Source organism: Geospiza fortis, unplaced genomic scaffold (assembly GCF_000277835.1).
Source record: "Geospiza fortis unplaced genomic scaffold, GeoFor_1.0 scaffold23, whole genome shotgun sequence".
Taxonomy (NCBI): domain Eukaryota; kingdom Metazoa; phylum Chordata; class Aves; order Passeriformes; family Thraupidae; genus Geospiza; species Geospiza fortis.
Genome location: NW_005054303.1, coordinates 9,798,238 through 9,817,832, shown reverse-complemented (window position 1 = coordinate 9,817,832; position 19,595 = coordinate 9,798,238). Strand labels below are relative to the sequence as shown.

The 19,595-nt window shown below is 44.1% G+C and overlaps 1 protein-coding gene across 1 annotated transcript in view; it reads left to right on the top strand.

Moving 5' to 3' along the window:
- Nucleotides 1-19,595, top strand: part of SYNE2 (spectrin repeat containing nuclear envelope protein 2) — a 158,116-nt gene that overhangs the window by 123,371 nt on the left and 15,150 nt on the right. Inside the window, 6 exon segments of the mRNA XM_031066314.1 lie at nucleotides 1,253-1,411; nucleotides 2,327-2,493; nucleotides 14,648-14,810; nucleotides 18,322-18,509; nucleotides 18,659-18,809; nucleotides 19,246-19,428. Of these exon segments, the coding sequence (XP_030922174.1) occupies nucleotides 1,253-1,411; nucleotides 2,327-2,493; nucleotides 14,648-14,810; nucleotides 18,322-18,509; nucleotides 18,659-18,809; nucleotides 19,246-19,428 (1,011 nt within the window).

Here is a 19,595-nt window from a genome sequence, read left to right as displayed (position 1 = left end):
GTGCTTTCATCCTCATCTCTTTGCTTAGATTGTCATGAAGGATTCAGAAATCCCTCTCAGCTCTCCATCCCCTCCTGGAAAACAAGTCAGAATTTAATATCAATAGCAATGTGGTAGGAGATGGCTTGGTGCCTTCTGTTTTGATCCTGGTGTTACATGGAGCTGGCCTTGCTTCCACACTACACATTTAAACTTCACTCTGGGGTACAAAATAGTGTTAGATATTAGTCTAGAAGAATCAGTAATGGAATATTGAGGAATCATATGCTGTATAAAAAGTGCATGTGAGATGTGAAGAGGGAGTGTTTCCTGCCACCGGGAGACATTTAGAGTGGCCATTTACAGCCGAGACAAGCAAAATATTGTGCAGTCTTTAGACAAAATTTATTGGTGAGAATGAGGGGTTACTTGTTTCTCTTGCTTCAGTAAAGCTTGAGCCATTTTTCACTTCCTTTGTCCCATATATCCTGGTACAGGAATCCATCAAGGTTAATAAATAAATACATATTTAAGAGCCTTAGGCTAGAGACAGGCGCTATTAGCTAGTTAGAAGTGTGACCCTGCTTATTTCTGAGATATTGGAGCAATGATAATAACTCTGCTTTTTCAGGCAGTCTCAGACCTTAATTGCTCTGTCTAGACAGTTTGTTTATCCATCCTGGAAAATGTATTTTTGATAGGGGAAAAAAATCCATAGTTCTTAATGAAAAGGAGAGATTCTTGATGCTGTTTTTTGGAACTTCTCCAATTACTGCTGGGCAAATGGAAAGAAAACAGGGAGGCTTTTATAGAGATAAAGTAATTGCAATCAGTAGTTGCAAAGTTTCTCTTAGAGTGGCAGAAAAATAAGAACTTACCTAGGTGTTACGTCTCTTGTGTTATATATGGGGTCACACTAAACAATATGAGGTAATTAGGTATTTTATATTCCTTCTTTGTTTGACATTTTCAGGTTTTCACTGAGTAGCATTTAAATTATTATATAAGCACATTATTTATAAAGCTGTCCCTCAGTTTCTTTCTTCTGAGGGAGAAATCTGATATTTGCTAGTCAACTTTTTGTCCTGCTATCCAAAATAAGATGTAATAACAATCTGTTTGATGGCTTTGGAAAGGAAAGTAGGATACTTGATAACTGCTCCTGCAACATGGAATAAGATCAAATGCAGACTAGAAATTAGAAGGCTCATAATTGCTGGTTTCCTTCCAGAAAAAGCTGTTGCTAGAATTTCTTGTGTGTGCTTTTCCACAGGTGTCCCTGAGGAAGCAGGAGATCGAGGATAGGCTCAATGCCTGGATTGTGTTCAATGAGAAGAATAAGGAGCTGTGCTCCTGGCTGGTCCAAATGGAAAGCAAAGTGTTGCAGACTGCAGATGTTAGCATTGAAGACATGATAGACAAATTGCAGAAGGTAAGTAGTAATGCCACTTTTCTTCAGTTGCAGTCAGAGAATTCATTACAGAGGCACGATTCCTCACGGATTCCTTGCTTCTTGGAAGTGATACATGATGTAAAACCAGCACAGAGAGGCTTCTGTGAGATGAGCTTTTCTATCATTAGCTCTTCTTGATACTCAGATTTGGAGCTTAAAGCAGAGCACAAATGCCACTGGAGTGCATTTAGTCAGTGTGAGCTGTGGTGGTGGGTCTGGGCAGTTGGGGTTTTGGGGCACACGTGCACACCCAGCACTGCTCAGAGTGGTGTCCTGGGACCAGCTCACTGCTCTCACCACCTCCATCATACACACACCTGGTGAGCAGAGGGCAAAGAAATGCCAAGTGAACAAGAAGTTACCACAACCAAAAAATAAAACTTAATTCTTCCTCTTCCTCCATGGTATTTGGTGCATTCTAATACTTTTGTATTAGCTTGATTTTTAAAAAAATCAACCATTATTGTTCTGCTGTTCTTCCACATGGCTAAAATGTCTCAGTATCTAATCCCACATCTCCTCTGGATAAGAATGCCAGCAAAATAAAGCCACCCTAAACTCGAATTTGGGTTCTTTTGAGGTAGCTTCATTGAAAAATGATGTTAAATCAGGAAAACAGCAGATAAAATTAGAACATTCAATTGCTATTTTTAGGAATACTTACTCCTGGCACTTGCAAGTCTTTAAGCTGCTTATTTTTTCATAGATTGTGAGAGGGCTTCTTCACTGAGGTTTTCATTTTGTTTTTAGCGAGAGCTCTGTGTGCTAATGTAAAAACCTCAGCCAATCCTGGCTTCACATCATATACGTGGGAAAAGAAACACATATTTTTGTTTTGGTATCATTGTTTTGTTTTGCCCTGTAATTAAAGCAATGTTTATGTATGTTTATCAGGACTGCATGGAAGAAATAAACCTGTTCAGTGAAAATAAGCTTCACTTGAAACAAATGGGTGATCAGCTAATCAAGGCTAGCAACAAGAGCAGAGTTGCAGAAATAGATGATAAACTGAACAAAATCAATGATCGCTGGCAGCACCTCTTTGATGTCATTGGAGCACGGTAAGAAAATTATTTCCAATGTTTTATGTGAGATAAAAGTCAGAGGTTTGTGTCCTTGACCATCAGAAACAGAGTGACATGAACTTTCCAGTTAAGTTGGAATTCATTACTGAGAGTCAAGCTGAAGGGAATACTTTTCTTTTATAACTTACTGCTTTATTATGACACCAAATGTCTTAATTTATCTAATGGTTGAGGGCAGGGTGTAAGAATTCATATGAAATAAAATTTTAATGATGGCAGCTTTGTAAAAGGAAGAGTCAAAGTGATCTCTCCATTCCATGTGTTGAATTGCAACCTAAATTTAAGGCAGCATGGTAGTTCATTTAGGCTTTTTAGGAGAGCCTCCTATTTTAACACAAGCCTCTCTTTCACTCTGTGTCTGAATGCACAGACTTTAGGAATAGACTCTATTCTGTCTCTGCAGACAGATTTATATGATAATGTTCCTTTTTTATATTCACAAGTGTTTGAAATTTCATTTAATACCAGTGCTATTTCTTTACTCAGTCTCCCTCCTAAAAACAACTGAAAGACCATATGAATTCCTTTTAAATTCAGAACTTTCTGTATGATGGTGAAGTGAAAAATACTGTCAGTTGAAATGAAAACCAAAACCTGCACAGTCTAGGCAACAACCTCCTCTTAATGGATTAAGCATCTTTATTATACTTGACAGAGTTAAGAACATCACGATCATTTCAGTATTAGCCTTACTGAGACTATCCCATTTCATTATTATCTCTGAGTTTCTGCCACAGCTTGGGAGGAGGATGCTGGGCTGGTCTTGCCTCCTGCTGAGTTTGTTGGTAATCCCGAAATAATAAGGCTAACACCAAATTGGTATTGGTCTCAACTTCTCTCCCAAGGTTTTGTTCTGCCTGTGATCCCCCACTCCGGGCTCTCAGCAGCTCTGTTGCTCAGTTAAATTTGGGACAGATAATGCAGGTGCTTGGGCTGTGACAATGTAGTGCTAAGTGTGCTGGGCCTTAATCAGGAATGAGATCTGAATTAATGGTGACACAGGAGCTGTGAATGATTAAGCAGAAGGTGCCTTCTTAAGATCTGACACTGCAGATAGACTTGCAATGGCTGTCTCAAGGTGTCTGTTTTTGATCTGGTGTAGGAAAGCAAGCTTCACTTCAGTAATATCACCTTTTCTGTTCTCATCTGATAGTAATGTGTCACTTTTAAAGCTCTTTTATGATCTTTTTTTGTTCTGCTGTGTGTTCATTTTGAATTGTAGCAATTTTAAAATGTAGATTAAAATGCACCGTGTTAAAAGTGAGGTAAGCATGGTGCATTTCTGATGAGCTTTAGGAAAACATGCTGAAGAACTGATGGGGCATTTAGAGAGAGATCTGGCAACTGTATTTCAGTACTCTGTAACGAGGACTTGTCTACCTGGTGTGTCTTAAATATTTACCTTCAGGCAAGCGTGCAGTGGTGCTTTGAGGCACATTGTTGTGGATTTGTCTAGAGCATCAATAAGGTTCCCAGGATTTGGTTTCTAAGTGGATATTGCAGCTACTGGGGAATTGGTGTGATGCTTTATGAGTGTTCCTGTGCAATTAATTCCAAAATGTCTGTAATATGCCAGCTTCTACTTGTGATATCCACCAACTGGGTAATGAACTGGAAGGACCTGGCGAAATGTGATTTTAAGCAGCTCCCTTGGTGGCCCAAGATTATCGGGCAGCCCTGTGAGCTCTGCCGGTCCCCTCTGAGTTAATACTAAGAGAAATTCAGCATATGGCGGTGTTTTGCAGCACCTCTCCTCCCTCACCTAATCCACCTTGCTGGGGCAGGCTCTCAGCTGCTCAGTCATGAGTAACCACCAGGCCAGATCCTCAACACAGACTCTGAGTACACTCCTGAGGGTTTATTTTGCCCTGCTCTAACCTTCCAACTTTCTGCTTTGAGTTTGCTGCTATGGTGCTGGCTTGCCACTGAGATTTGATGTCTGAAGGAATTAAATTAGACATCAGTTGACTGAAATGTCCACCTCACTGAGGTGTGCTTTGGGGCACTCAAGATGAGGTTCCTCCCCTGCTTTTGAGTAGCCTCTCTCAAGCTCAGGTGATGGTGGGGAGGCAGCAGCTCATCTCATCACCAGTGTGACACAAATTGGGCATCTTTGAGGGAGAGCAGGGAGGAGCAAAGAGCCTTGGGCTGGAGGCGAGGTGACCTGTGAGTGTGGGTTGTGATGCCCTGTGCTCACAGACTGTCTCCTTCCTTCTCAATTTGCTTTTGCAGAAACTGTAAAAAAAATGTATTCAGGCTGTGTTGAAAGAATACATGTAAAGGATAGTGGCAGAATTTTGTTGTCCCTGCTGGATTAAGCCATCATAGTCCAGAGATCCTCTCACAGTGTGTGGAGGCTGGAGGGAATGGCACAGGGGCTGTGCATCCACTGCAGCCCTGCAGCTGAGACTGGAGCACTGCACAAGTGCTGCCACGTCTGCAGACCTGTGCACAGCCCTTTTTATTGGGCACTGCTTCATTGCTTGGGGAAAATAAGAGGAATGGAGGAGATGCCTCTGGGAAGGAGTGCCAGAGGGCTTGGAGGGTTTGAGGGTAGGGGAATGCTCCTGGAGAGAAGTGGCAAATTTTGACTGGGATGCAGAGAAAACCTTCTCTTTCTCCTGAAAAAGGTTGCTTGTAGAACTTTTTTTTTCACAGCACATCCATGAAATGAGGAGGTGGTTTTGCTCCTGTCTTTTCAGATTAGTAGCTGTGGCAAGTAAAATCGAAGTGATAATTTTCTGAGGTTTCAGGTGCCAAATCTATGACCACTTGAAGCTCTTTTTTTGACAACTCCAACAATTTCTGTTAAACACACAATGAGCTGCTACCTTTATTTGTACTTGCACCTGTCTCCCAGTGGCCCACCCACCATCACAGGGGCAAGGACCAAATTTCAGTATGTCTCCATGGCAGGCCAAGATTTGGGAAGGAGGTGAACTACAGAGCCAGGCACTGAGTAGGAGGAGAAAATGTATATTGAATAGCTATGTATTCAAAGCCAATTCTTCGTTTTTGGGCATTGAATCTGTTTTGTAGATGGACACTTTTTGATCTGTGGTTCAAGAGTGAAAAAGAGCCTGTATCCACAAAGGAATCTAATTGAGATTTATTGCCAGCTTCAGTTCTGTGGTTGCTGATGTCCCCATGGCTGTCCCTGCGACCTGTGTAGGATTTTATTTTTTCTGCAGTGCAGTGTATATCTATGTGATACCTACATGAAGCCAGACCAGCCTGGAAGCCAATCAATGCAGAGCATTCCTTCTGATAGCTTATTTCACCTTTTTAAACCAATAAACGTCCTGGGACAGATGGGCAAATTAGGTGAGCTCTCCATTTAGTCCTTGAAGTGATTCTCTTAGTTCATGGTGACAAGCTCAGATTTGCCATATGGCTGCACTTGCAGGACTTAACACTTTCATTATCTGCCTGTGCTCAGCGTGTGTGGTGACAAAAGCTTTGCCTCGTGTGTTGCACCAAGCCGCCGTCTAGCTGCAAACTTGGAAGAGTCTCAAAATGTTAATTTTCATGGGATAAAATAACCATCAAGGCATTAGCATGCCAGGAAAGGAGAACAAATGAATTCTGTCCGGCTCAGAAGATACTCTTACCACAGGGGGTTTGTGCTCTTTGTTGAGGGATGGGGAATAGAAACATACTAACAGGCAGAAGGGAGAATTGTGCTGACTGTGAAGATGGACACAGGAAATCTCTTGCTTTTGTTACTGAAGCAGTAGGAGGAGTGCACAGGCTGCCTGAGGTTGGTAGACAACCAAAAACCCATGAAGTGGGATTTACATCCTCAGTATGCTCTGGAACAACACACCTGGGCCAAGCATCAACAGGCAAGGACTAGCAAAGAGCTGTGTTGTGCATGGCCGTGTTGCCTTTCCTGGGCCATCCAGCACTGATTCTAACTCCTCACTTTGCTTCCCAGCCTGGTGAAAAGGAGATGTTTCCATCTGCATTGCTGTTGGCTTAGTGCCTGCAGTCAGGCTGGAGGAGCACCCCGTGTCCGTGGAGGGTGTCTGCACTGCCTGGGCTGTGCAAAGTTTTGGATGCTGCTTGAGCCTTCATTAAAGCCACCAGCTTCATCAGGGGCTGCCTCCGGGAGTTTTGGGTCTGCAGACCAGTTTCTGCAGTAGCTGATGTTGCATTTCTGTAGCTCTGGGCATCCTGCAGCTCTTGCCACTTGTTGCCAAGCTGTGCAAAGGGGATGCCATTTCTCAGCTGCTCTGGCTACAGGCACACTGAAGTGTTTTCTTACTTGGTGAGTCTAGCCTGTGTTCTCAGCCTTGTGGAGAAAAGCAAAGTTTTTGTGTATGTAGCAGGAATGGGTTCAAGTGACTGTGACCTTTAAAGCAAGCATGAAAATTCAGGGAAGCAAGCAAGGTCAAATGTGCCTTCTCATTCTTCTAAATGCAACTGTCCTTGGCAACTGGGTCTTTACCCTGTGTGTGCAAACTGCCAGCATCATTGCATGTCCAGGAATCTTAAACTGCCACACTCAAGTCAGCCCTTACCTTCCTTAATAGAACTTGGAAGATTGAAGGTGTTTTCAGCTCATTTCCTGCATACCCTGGGGGGACTGAAATTCCCAAACAGACTGAAACTTCTCAGGTTACAAAAAAAAAAAAGAGGGAAGGAGTTGAAACTCTCCAGTGACATCACCTTGTGCTGTGCTGGGGGTCCAAGGAGGCTTTATGGGGAGTGCAGTGAGCTGCCAATTCCCTCTCCTCCCTTGCACCCTCACTGTGCCTGGGTTGCCCCAAAAGTTGCTCCAGCACCAGCAGGCCCCAGATTATGGATTTGGGGAGCAAGTGAGTTCACAGCACACCCTTTAGCTGGTCTCCATTTATTTTCCACCACATTGGTTACCCTTTGGCAGGGCAGACAATCAGGCACCATGTGTTGGTGAGCTGTCCTACCCTGTGGCAGCCCACAATCAGTGTAGGCGCACTCTGGGTTCAAAGGTCTTTTTAAATTGCTGCAGATCAATATTGCATGGCAAGGGAAGCAAAATATGCTGCAGGGAGGCCTCCCCAGGTAAACAAGGCAGCAATGTCCAGCAGAATTGTGCTGGTTTGTGGCAGTACCACTGTAAAATCTCATTCTTGGGTTTGTTTTGTTTTTCTGGTATACAAAATATGTGGATGGTTGAAATCTCACAAAGTGCTTGCTTTCTTTCCATGTTCTCTTTGTCCTTTGAGGATTACACTTCTCTTCAGTGTAAAAGCTGTGACAGAATTCATTATTGTCTCAGGCATGATGGTTGAGCTTATTTTGGTTATGCAATATGTGCAGGGAGCAGGGGGAGCTGGCAGTGCAAGGGGAGTCCTTGTCTTCTGCACACCATCTTCACTCCCAGTGTCTGCCTGCAAAGCTGGGGAGTATTTCCCCATTTACTCAGGTCAGCCATTTCAAAGAGTGCTTTTGAACCACTCTGGACAATAAACTGTGAAGGTGACTGGGCATGATTTACCTGTGCAAATGTCCTGAGCCCTCTCACAGTGTGCTGTGTCCTCACAGGCACTGTGTGTTCTGCCATGTGAGCCATCAGCAAGTCAGTACAGGTCTGTGGAAAATTACCTGAATACTGAAAAACCTTTGATTTCAAAATCATTCTTTGCATTTTTGGTGGGATTATCACAACTTCTTTATTTTTTTTCCTGATCTTGGCTGGATGGGGAGTGACTTGTAACCCAAGGTTCTCCGGCTTCTGCCTTTTTTTCCCCACCCCGTGATCTCTGGCAGTCATAACACACAGAAATCATGACAGTGTATTTTTCCACAAACGAATGATATCATAAATGAAGATTAGGGGTTATTTTGCCCTCTGGCATAACAGGCTATTTGCAGTGGAGGCCCTCTGCCTGGTCTGGAAGGTTAAAGAGAGGACAGGTTAGTGTGTGGGAGATTTAATTCGTACTTAAATACCTGGGATATAATGGTAAAGGCGAGAAAGCAGAACGCAGGGGAAGTAAGGATACATCTTTGTGCGTGGTGCCTGTGCGTGGATGTACGTGTGCTCGTTTTTTTGGGTTCGCTTCAGACTGACTCTGCTGCAAATCATCCGGGTCTGCGGTTCCAATAATCCCTCTTTCACCCAAGAAATGAGCACCGCATCCACCTTTCTCGGTGCCGGAGGCTCCAACCCGCGACCTTTTTGTCGCCAGCCGCGGGCAGCCGCCCGGCGTGCGCTTTCTCCCTTGCTAACAATTCTCTCGTGTCATAATAAAGCTCTGCTGGTTTTGTTCTGAGGAGGGATGCGGCCGTTTGCCAGGTAAAATCCCACCGCAAAACGTAAGCGTTAAAATAGGGGGAGAGAGAGAGAGAGAGAAAGCTCCGGTGTCTCCCCAGCTCGGGGTCGGGGAGGAGGAGGACGGGCGAGCCTCCCCCCAACAGCCGGGATGCTAAAGCGGCGAATAAATAGGGCATCTGTGGAGGAGGGGTTTCCTCTGCCATGCCTGCCTGGTCGCACAGACGCTTTCCCCCTTGCAGCTCGGGATTTGCAGGCTGAGGAATGGTTTTCCCGTGCGAACCGTGAGTGCCGTGTGGGTGCTGGGTGCCGGTGGGGTCTGGCGGAGCCGCGGGGGGGAGCGCTGGATGCGCCCCGCTGCCGCTGCCGGGGCCAGCGGGTGAGTGGGAAGTGCGGCACGGTAGCAGCAGGCATTGTGCTCACGGGCCCCTGGCTTGCGATCAGCTGTGTTTGGGGCCGGCACCCGAGGCGGCGGAGAGCCTTGACAAGAACCTTCGGGGGAGAAAAGGAAGCTTTTCTCCCCCAGAGCCTCCTGCGCTTCTCCGTGCGCGCACACAGCCTGGGGCATGGCGCGGCTGGCACGGCCCCGGCACGGCCCGGGAACGGCCTCGCCTTCCATGGAAAGGCCTCAGATTTGCCTTTGGCATCACCTCTCCGGAGCGCGTCTTTTGTCCCTCGCACGGTTGTTCTCCCTGCGAGTCACTGAACAAAGGTTCCTGGGCTGTGCATCTCATTCGCTTTGCCGCTGGTAAACAATCCTGTCAGCTGGCAGGGCCATTTCAGCCCCTCCTCCTCCTCCAGAAGACATGCACGGAGTCGCTTTTCATGATGACATTTGCCTTTGTGAAGGAGAGTTTGGGATAGATGTTAGGATGTTTTTTGTTCTTTTAGACACTAGAATTTGAATTCTGCTATTTACCTTATTTGAGCTTCCCCCCTAGTTTTTCCTGCAGCATTTTGACAGCTGAAGCAATGCAATAGGACATGCATTTTGTAATTACTTTTGTTTGTGTGAATACATTTCGATCAATATGGAAGCTCCTCCTGCTGCTAGGTAATTCCTGAGTAGTTACTTCAAATGCACTGTGCAATGATTCAGCCTGAGACAGTTTAATGCTTTTCTCTTGTAACCCAATACTGGCAACTTCATTGTGGGTATTAAGACCCAAATCCAATCTCGAGTCATGTCAGTTAGTCCTTCTGTTCACTTTTGCAGCCAGTTTGTAGTTATAATCTCCTACTTTTGTTCTTTTTCTGCCACTTCTACTGTGGTGTAAAGATTAAAATATTTTAAAACTGGCTTTGTTTGGCTTATTCCTGGCAACTTAAGCATTGTGTCTGAGTGCTAATCAGGGTGGATTTTTTAGCTTGACCCATTCCAAAAGACAAGGCAAATCTGAATTTGTCGGGTTTTTCTTAGATTAGTGGTGATATTTTTATTGTATTTTTTTGTATTGTTACCCCTTTTTTGTTTTCTTTCTGGAGGTATGTTGAATTGTGGCAGGTGAATTCTCAGTGGGAAGTGAACAATGGGTTAGTAGGAGTTTTTCCTGTAAACAGGAAGTTTTTCCTGTTTGACCAGTCTCAATTAACTTGAGATTCACACTTCGTAGAGAAAGAATTCAATCCACAGTGGCACCTTCCACCGTCTGGAAGAAGCTGGTTTTCTCTGCTGCACTTGAACTTTTAGTGCTGTTAATTCATTGTGTGTTGGGTGATTGATTGATACCTGGATCTGGCAGGAAGCTTTTGCCCCCAGGCTTGGAGGCTTGCGCTGTGCACTCCCGCCCAGCTTCCAGAAGGGCTGTGTTTCTCCAGAAATGGTCAGCATGCATCTGAAAAGAGTTCGTGAAGTTTCATTCATGCAAACATCAGGTGATTGGTAAGAGTATCTTCAGGGTGCAGATATGCATCTGAGAATGGTGGTTGCAAATGAAGACTTTTATTGATGTAATCAGTTAGTCTGTTTCACTCTTTTCTTTGAGCTGTAGCCAGGGCAATGGCAGTTACCTGTGACTTCTGTGCAAGCTGAGGATGCTCATGTTTTTCATCAGTTTACCTCTTGTTTCAGTTTAGAACCCTGCCCTTTTCCTTGGTCTCTGTGTCTGCTGACAGGAGCAGATCAGCCAATGTGAATGTCTGGACAAGGCTGCCCTCCCATTTATGCACTGCACTAGTGTGAACTTAGGTTTTTGTTCTTCTTTGGCTGCTTAGCTCAAGTTTGAGATGAATGGCTTAGAGCATTAAGGGTGTTTAAATGACTGGCAAATGCCAAATTCTATCGAGAATAAATAACAGATTAAATGACTTAATTACAATGGTGTTTCCAATGGCAATTGCTAGAAAGTAAATACAAGCTCTCAGTTCCACAATGATGCTGTCTTTGAGACTGTTGCTTCTGGTAACACTAGAAGATAAAGATCCTCATGGTGACATTCATAACTTGAAAATCAGAGTGATTTCTAAGCCAAAATAATGTTGGAGTGGTGGTGCCAAAAGCCACACTTAGATTCTAAAATTGTTGCTTTTAAAATGTATCGAATGTACTTTCAGTCATAAATATATTTATTTATAGTCTAATATCCTTTGGTTTTGCTTTGGACTTCCTTGGCTGTGTTCATCTATCCACTATGCAGACTGAAGAAAGATGTTTAGCACCCTGTGAATTTTTCTGTAATGCAGCTTAGGGATGGGAAGCAGGTGGATAGAGGCAGAGAAGGGAGCCCAGGGCAGGCAGAGATGATCTGAGCAGCACAGTAAGCTGTGGTCTCAGCAGGTCAGCTGTGCCATCAGATGGTCCCTACATGTGCCTGTCTCCAGAGCAGTTGTGGGAAGCATCATAGGATATGCAGGAGGTGAATTGCCACAGAATACAGTCAGGGACAGGGCAGAGATCAAGCCTTGCTTTCCTCCTGACTGGCCTGAAGTCATGCAGAGTTAATAATGCTGCAGTGGAGATGTTTAGCTCAGACTCTTCCATTCTGTGCTCAGCACAGAGCGTGTATTGGCCATCTCTCCAGGGAAAAGGGTTCCTGAGTCACCTGCCTTTGGAGGGCCACATGCCTTGGGAGTCGCTGGCCCTGCTGAGCATCGTAACCATCCAAAATAACTGATGGGACTAGGGCAGAGGAAGAATTAGTTCTCCTGGCTAAAATAACTGCCAGGCCATGACAGCACAAGAAAATAGAGCAATGACATGTTCATTGAGTACCGCTTAATATAAGCAAAATCAAAAGCAGCAAGATTTATACAGCAGCTGTTTGCTTGGGAGCCAGATGCTGTCTGCATACAGGGTTGAACTTGGGACCAGAGTTCTGAAAAAAAGCTTGTTAAGAAAAGCAAGAGCAGCTGAATGCTTTTGTCATCCCCTGGTTTCCTCTCAGTCAGCTGCAGCAGTAGAAGATAGAGTCTGTGTGAAGGGGCAGAGGCAGGTGCTTTGCACCAGAGTCAGCAGCTTTGTGGGTGCAAGGCAGGAACAAGCTGGACCATGGACTTGGTCCAAATCCTTCGGGCTGGCTTGCAGGCTTACATCAGTCAGACAATACTAATTTTACTTTTGGAGAGTGCAGAGTTGCTAAATACCTGCCAGGAGCTTCAGTCTAGGACTGTGTTCTTCTTGCCCTCCTTGTAAAACAACTGAAAGTACTGCCTGGTGCTTCTGGGACAAGAGGTAGAGAAAACTTTCCATGCTGCTGATCCATATGAGACCTTAAATTTTCTGGCCTTACTCTGTAAACAGTAGGACTGAAATGCAGCAGGGTCATTCCCATATCTCCTCCATAAGTGCTTTACTTTAAATCAAGTGTCTGGCTGACGTGTGTATCCTCTTTGGTTACCTTAAGGTTGTTAATAAGATCAGTTGTTGCTTACAGGATGGCATATGATTTATGGATTAGGTGTCCTGCGTATCTTCTGTCATTGTATCATCAGGCAGTTGCAAAAGCCATTAATTACAGACAGTTTGGACCACTCTCCTCTAAAACTTGCCAGGATAGTTTGGCAGCAGGCAGGACAGTGGGGCAGGAAGCTGTCCAGGTGCCCTGTGTGGGCACTTCTGCCTTCGAGCAGTCTGTCCCTGCCTGCAGTACTTGAGATCACATCCCTCAGCCTTCCTCAGTCTCAGCTTGCACAAGACCTGTGTTGCCAAGTACATCATGCTTAACTCAGACCCCTCAACAGCCCCCTGCATTTGGGGACATGCAGTGAACCCCTTGTACAAGCTGTCCTTGCAGTGCCACTGCTGGTTGTGTTTATATGGTGACATTTCCCAGCCTCTGTGGCCGATGAATGGGAAATGTTTCGCCCTTTTCACAATACAGACTTAACTTTTTGTGCTGCACTTGACTTAAACAATTGAGGCTCATCTTGATAGTTGTTGGACAAGGCAGTAGCTATAGGTTTAATTTGTAAGTTTACATTTTAGAAATCACATGCAAGGTTCAAAAATTCATCCTATGGCACAAGGACATAACTTGATATCAGGAGACCAGCACAGGGAAGCAATGCTGGCTAAGGAATGGGCTCTCCCTAGGACATGGGTGGAATGATTTCATCTGACTTTAGAGTCTGCAGTGTTGATATTTATAGTACTACAGGATAGACCATTGCAGTTCATGGGGAGAAATATGTGCTTTTTGGTACAGTTCATCTCATCTTGTGATCTACATGTTTAAGACAGGTCTGATACAAGTAAAGATTTTTTTTCCTCCATTATCTACCAAGGTCTAGATGACAAGCCCTGAAATAAGTCTGAAGAGATAAGTGTCACCCTGGTGTTGCCTTTCTAGTAATTTTTGTTGGGAATTGCAGTAAATGAGAATTTCAAGAAAAATTTGAGATCAGTGAGGTAGTTCACCAGATATTTCTCCAACACTTGGAGACAAATTTGCCAAAATATAAAAGCATACTGTGTGGGTAATTTGAGGGGCTGATATGGGGGTTTGATATGGAAATATGCTGCTAAGGCTGGAAGTAAGAAAATGTTTGCCTGCACTTTTAGAGCTGTGCTACAAACAACTGTAAGAAAAGTAAATGGTCTCAATGATTCATTTGCTTGTCCACTGCACAAGTCTCCCTGGCCATTTGATATTCTCCCCCATCAGGATTGGGGTTTTTTTAATTTTTCACCATGTCAGGAGAGTCTGGCTTATCTCTGCATGTTTGTGTGGTGTTTAGATGAGCTTTAACGTTGTGGTGCTACAAATTCTATTAGTAGCTGTTGTTCAAGCCTTCTCTCCTGCCAGCATCCAGAGGGTGCTGAGGTCCTGGCACGGGGTGCCTGGAGAAGCTGTGCATGCCCCATCCCTGGAAGTGTTCAGGGCTGGGTTGGGTGGGGTTTGGAGCAACCTGGAATAGTGGAATGTGTCCCTACCCATGGCAGGTTAGAGTAAGGGGATCTTTCAGGCCCTTCCAACCCAAACCATTCTGTGATTTTGCCAGGGTGTTGGACTGGTGGTTTGTGCAGATTCTGCCTCTGTTGGCAGAGTGGTACCTTGTTGATTAGTGTGAGCCTGTTGGTTGCTGAATATGATACTGAGCAAAATTCACAGCAGGAAAATCAAACCATAGATACCCATTTTAGTTTAAAATGGCAAGTTATGGTACAAATTTCCACTTAGATGAATGTCCAGTGCTCTCTAGCAGATGAAAATTCACCTTGCTTATAGTTTCATTGAAGTCTTCACTCAAGCTGTAGAGCAGGGTCCTGCTGAGCCAATTTAGGTAGATTTTGACTAAAACACGGCTCTGATTTACAGGCAGCAGCTTGATGCGACATGGCTTCATAAAGCCATGCCTGTCATCAGCTCCTGCCAACATCTTTTCCACTGATTGACCATCTTTGTAACAAAATGTTCTTCCTGGTTTACTTAGGGTGAAGAAGCTGAAGGAAACATTTGCTTTTATACAACTATTGGACAAAAACATGAGTAACCTTCGCACCTGGTTGGCCCGGATTGAGTCTGAGCTTTCCAAGCCTGTTGTTTATGACATCTGTGATGACCAAGAAATCCAGAAGAGACTGGCAGAACAGCAGGTGGGAAATAGCAGCAGCCAGAGTAAATGAGCTAAGATGCTGCTGATTGGTCCTGGTATAAAATCACCTGTTTCTTTTCTTTAGTGAGCCCTTCTGACTGTTTGCTTTGCATGGCGTGTTCCTGCCAAGATGCGTTACATGGAAAATTTTTATTTGCTTGCAGTTATTTCAGTATTGTGTTGAATTACCCCCACATCTCTCTGCCCCCTTTCACCCAAGGAAAACATGCAAAATACAAATAAAAGTCAATTTGTACAGCAGACTTCCTGAGGACTGGGCAGGGCACAGGCAGTGGGCAGAGTACATGAGGATGACTTCGACTGACAAGGCGTGAATGCTGCTCTTTGCAAAGAGATGGGGTTTTTTTCCCTCATTGGCTCCAGTTCTTGTCCCTTCCTTGCAGACTGCAGAGCAAGCTTGGCAGAGCAGGATGCTTGGGCTTTGGAAGGTGGATTTGTGCAGACACACCTTTGGCTGAGGTTTGATCAGAGGCAGGCTCTGAAGATCCCTCAGGGCTGGGGGAGCTGGCGCGTGAATCCTGCTGAGACAACACTTGTGAACCAACCCTGCACTGCTGGCTGTTTGTGGGCATTTATCCAAGGCAGTGGCTTACCAGGGGATCTTAGGAGAGGAGTTGGATAGTCCTGCAGTAAATTCTGTCTAGCCAGCCAGCCAGGCAAGGTAAAGGAACTTCTCCAAAGCACAGACTTGCAGGTGGAGTCATCCTTTGCTCAGGGCTGGCGCTGTAAGTCTGGCCGGGTTCTAAGTGTTTGGCTGTCGTCTGGCCATTGTGTTAAACAGCAAAACTTGCCCAAAAACTAAAGATCAAGAATAAGTCTGTCAAGTTTGGAAGCTTGGAAGCTTTATGGCATCTGCCTTTAGGAACACTTACTGGTATCCTTCCCATCCTTTCCATCTTTTCTGTCTGGTTTCTGCTTTTGTGTCTGAGGATCCCTGAGTGACCCAGACCTGGGGACTCTGTTCTCTGCTCGTTGGTGTGACTGTCCTTGTACTTATGTCCCAAATGTCACAGGAAGGGCCAGCTCCTCTGTGACAGGATTGGAGGTGGCTCCCGCTGACTGCACTGCAGGAGCTGGTCAAACACCAGAAGCCTTGGCCCAGCACCTCTCATGGTTTCATCTGCATTGTGAATGGTCATGTAAACAACAAAGAAATATTTTCTTCTCATTCAAACCTTTTGCATTCTCAAAGGCCATGAAAAATTGCCAGGCAGAGCAGAGCATGGAGCACAAAGGAATTGTGTCCAAACTAATTTATTTTTATTATGAGCATTCAAGCTTTAGCTGGCTATAAGAGCCATCATTTGCTGCTCAGAGCTACTAACTACTTAATTTTTTGGATGCTGTTTTAAATACAGACCTCTTGGCACCTCTAGACTCTGTCTACAGTAGCTTTTTAGCAGGCTGAGTATGAGAAGGCTATGCTGACTAAAAAGACCACAGTAAACAGAAGAGCTGCTTTTGTTCTGCATTAGGGAAACATTTGTCTCAATGAGACAAGTAAAAAGATCTTTCCTGGTTTTAGCTGAACAATTATTTCAGCAAGAGCAGAGCAATGGTGAGAAATATGCCCTACAGGCTTCTTAATTTGACATCCCTGACTGGAAAAGCATTACCTGTGCAGTCTTGAATAATGAAATTTAAAAGCCTTGTGTTGTACAGAGGTGTTTTATGGCATGTTTGTTCAATTAAAGGATGACGATTACAACATGAATAATATTAATTTTAAGATTGCAAAGATGTTTCACTAATACAAAAATCTAGCAGTGTGTAGTCTGTTAAAGCTCTCTGGGCAATGCTATGCAGAGTTGAGGGAATGGTACCTCTTGGGGCTCCATGGATGTTCCTCACCCTCTCCCTTAGTTTGTTATCCTTCTCTCATTTAATGCAGTCGGGTCATTTGGAAAACAGCAAGGATTCTGTCTAGGCTATTCCATGAACCCCTTCATGGCTTGAAGTAATGAGATACTGTCAGCAACATTACCATTAGAATTAATTAAATTAAATTACAAGTTAGACTTCATTTTAATCTGTAATTGGAATTCTCATTTTCACTAATACACCTGTAAATCCAGTGGAATTTAATGAATTCAGAAGACACTCTCCAGGTACCAACAGTGAGACAGAGCCTGGTCCCAGCTGTGGAGCCTGTGTTGAAAAGATGCTGATGCATCTTGCTCAGTAAATAGCTATGAATCCTTAGTAACCTGTAAAAAAATCTGTTGGATGTCCTTCTGGCAGTCTTATTCATGTAAAGAATTTCACTTCTACGTTCCTTAAAGCTGTTCATTACTATAAATCCCAGAAGCCTTATTTTGACCATTTATGGCTCAGCCCTTGATTCAGGTACCCATGTAACCACTGAGAACTGCCACTGAGTGATTCTCAACTCCTTGCAGCTTATTGACTTCTGGGGAAAATCTTCCTTCTACTCATTTTGTATTTACTACAAGCTGTGTTTGTTTCGGAGGGGTTTATTTGTTTTATTTTGTTTGAGGGTTTTTTTGAAGTCTAGAGCAAAACCAGTTCTGCTTCATCTCTTGACTGAAATCAGTAAATACCATTTAATGAACTCCAGTTCACTTTTGTCAAGAAAATACTCATTTGTGTTTGTTGCTCTAGTGTTATTCAAGCAAAAGTCTCTGTATCCTTCATTAGAAAAGCCAGAAATGGGTTGAAAAATGGCATTGTAGTGTCTATTGTCATTTTATTAAAATTTAAAGTTGGTAGCATAGTACAGATCTACCTTTTCAATAAGAAATATTTAGATAAGGCTTTTTTTTTTTTTCTGTCTTTCAATTACACTGACTTCAGGAGTAGTGATGGGTACAGGATGAAAGGCCAGACTATTGTGGAGGGAGGTGCAGGCTCTGGAAAAGAAACCTGTAGTGTAGATTAGACAAAAGGTCTTTGCCAGACCCTTTAAAACAGTCTGTCAGAAGAGAAACCCTACAAGAGGGATTAAGAAAAGTAGTGTAACACCACTTTGTAGTGGTGTTTGTGTGTTTGTGTTTCATGCTGCAGCCTGTGATCAGTCAATAAAATGCAAATACTGCTCTAGGAGTTCTCTGATGAGAGAACTTTCAGTGTAGTAACCTGATATGAGACAGTCATCTTGGGCTGTCAAAATTAATAAGAATTTATTTATGGTATAGGTAAGGTTTGGATTTTGAAAGCACATTAAAATTGTCCAGACTGGTAATGAGAAGATTGAGTTTAGAATGAAACACCAAAGGTGGACAACTCTTTTTTTACATGTTGGCTCTCTCCTGACCTGTGTCATTTGCACAGCTCATCCTGCAAGTCTTTTTTAAAGCCAAATCAGCTTTTCCTGACGCGGGAGTTGCTCTTTCCCCATCCTCTGCAGCATTTTGAAAGGGCATGGGTGGGATGTAGCTATGCATGTTTCTTCCCATTGACACTGTATGTTTCCTTTCACTGACCCTGTATGTTTCCTCCACTGATGCTGACGCTGTTCTTCTGCATGGCAGGACCTGCAGAGAGACATAGAGCAGCACACGGCGGGCGTGGAGTCCGTGTTTAACATCTGTGAAGTCCTGCTGCACGACTCAGATGCGTGTGCTAATGAGACAGAGTGTGACTCCATCCAGCAAACCACCAGGAGCTTGGACAGACGGTGGAGAAACATCTGTGCCATGTCCATGGAAAGGCGAATGAAGTACGTCTCCTATTCCTACCCTACAGAAACCTGTGGCAGCATTTTGAGGAAACGCTGTAGCTTTTGCCACAAGCTGAGTTCTGAGGAGGAAAAGAGAATCCAGAGTTGATAGTTAGCTTGTGATAAAACCTTTCTGTTTTTGCTCTCAGAATCGAGGAAACCTGGCGTCTGTGGCAGAGGTTTTTGGATGACTATTCTCGCTTTGAAGATTGGCTAAAAGCATCTGAAAATATAGCAGCTAGGCCTAATTCTTCAGAGGTCTTGTACACACATGCAAAAGAGGAGCTGAAGAAATTTGAGGTGAATTTTTAAACTGCCTTTTTTATGCTCAGCATCAGGCTGCTGAATACTTACTGTCTGTGCAAAATGCCTGAGTCTCTGGAAAACACTGGTTTGGCATTGGTAGTATAGAGAACATAAATAATTTGGTGAGTGTGCAGCTGCTAAATGTCTGTTTGTTTCCAGAATTTTTTTTAATGTGGAGAATACAATGCTTTGAATAGACACTTAAAAGTTTAAAGCCTTGCTTTTTATAGGGAAGAGACTTTTGTAGTGTGATATTTATTCTTTTCTTTCTTCTAGTTTGAGCAGATGGTTTAAAATACGGGTCTAAAATCTGCATTTAGTTTTGCAGTTGGAAGGTCTGTTTTTAAGGAGGAGGGCACCATCTCTCTTGATGGATAATATCCACATCCTGACTGTTACCAGGCACTGAGCTCCTGGCTTTGCCTTGCAGGCGTTCCAGCGGCAGATCCACGAGCGGCTGACGCAGCTGGAGCTGATCAATAAGCAGTACCGGCGCCTAGCGCGCGAGAACCGCACCGACTCGGCCAGCAAGCTCAAACAGATGGTGCACGAGGGCAACCAGCGCTGGGATAACCTCCAGAAACGAGTGGCCTCCATTCTCAGGAGGCTCAAGGTAGTGCCACAGTGGGGTTAGGGAGTGAGGAGCACTCACAGGGTGCCGGTTTTCGGCTTCTGGCTTTTTGCTTCTGTCAAGGTCGGGATTGAAGTGCTAGAGACGGTGATCCGTGTTCAGGCTTAGATGTTTATTATTTCTTATTTATATTACAAGTGGTGAGTTTT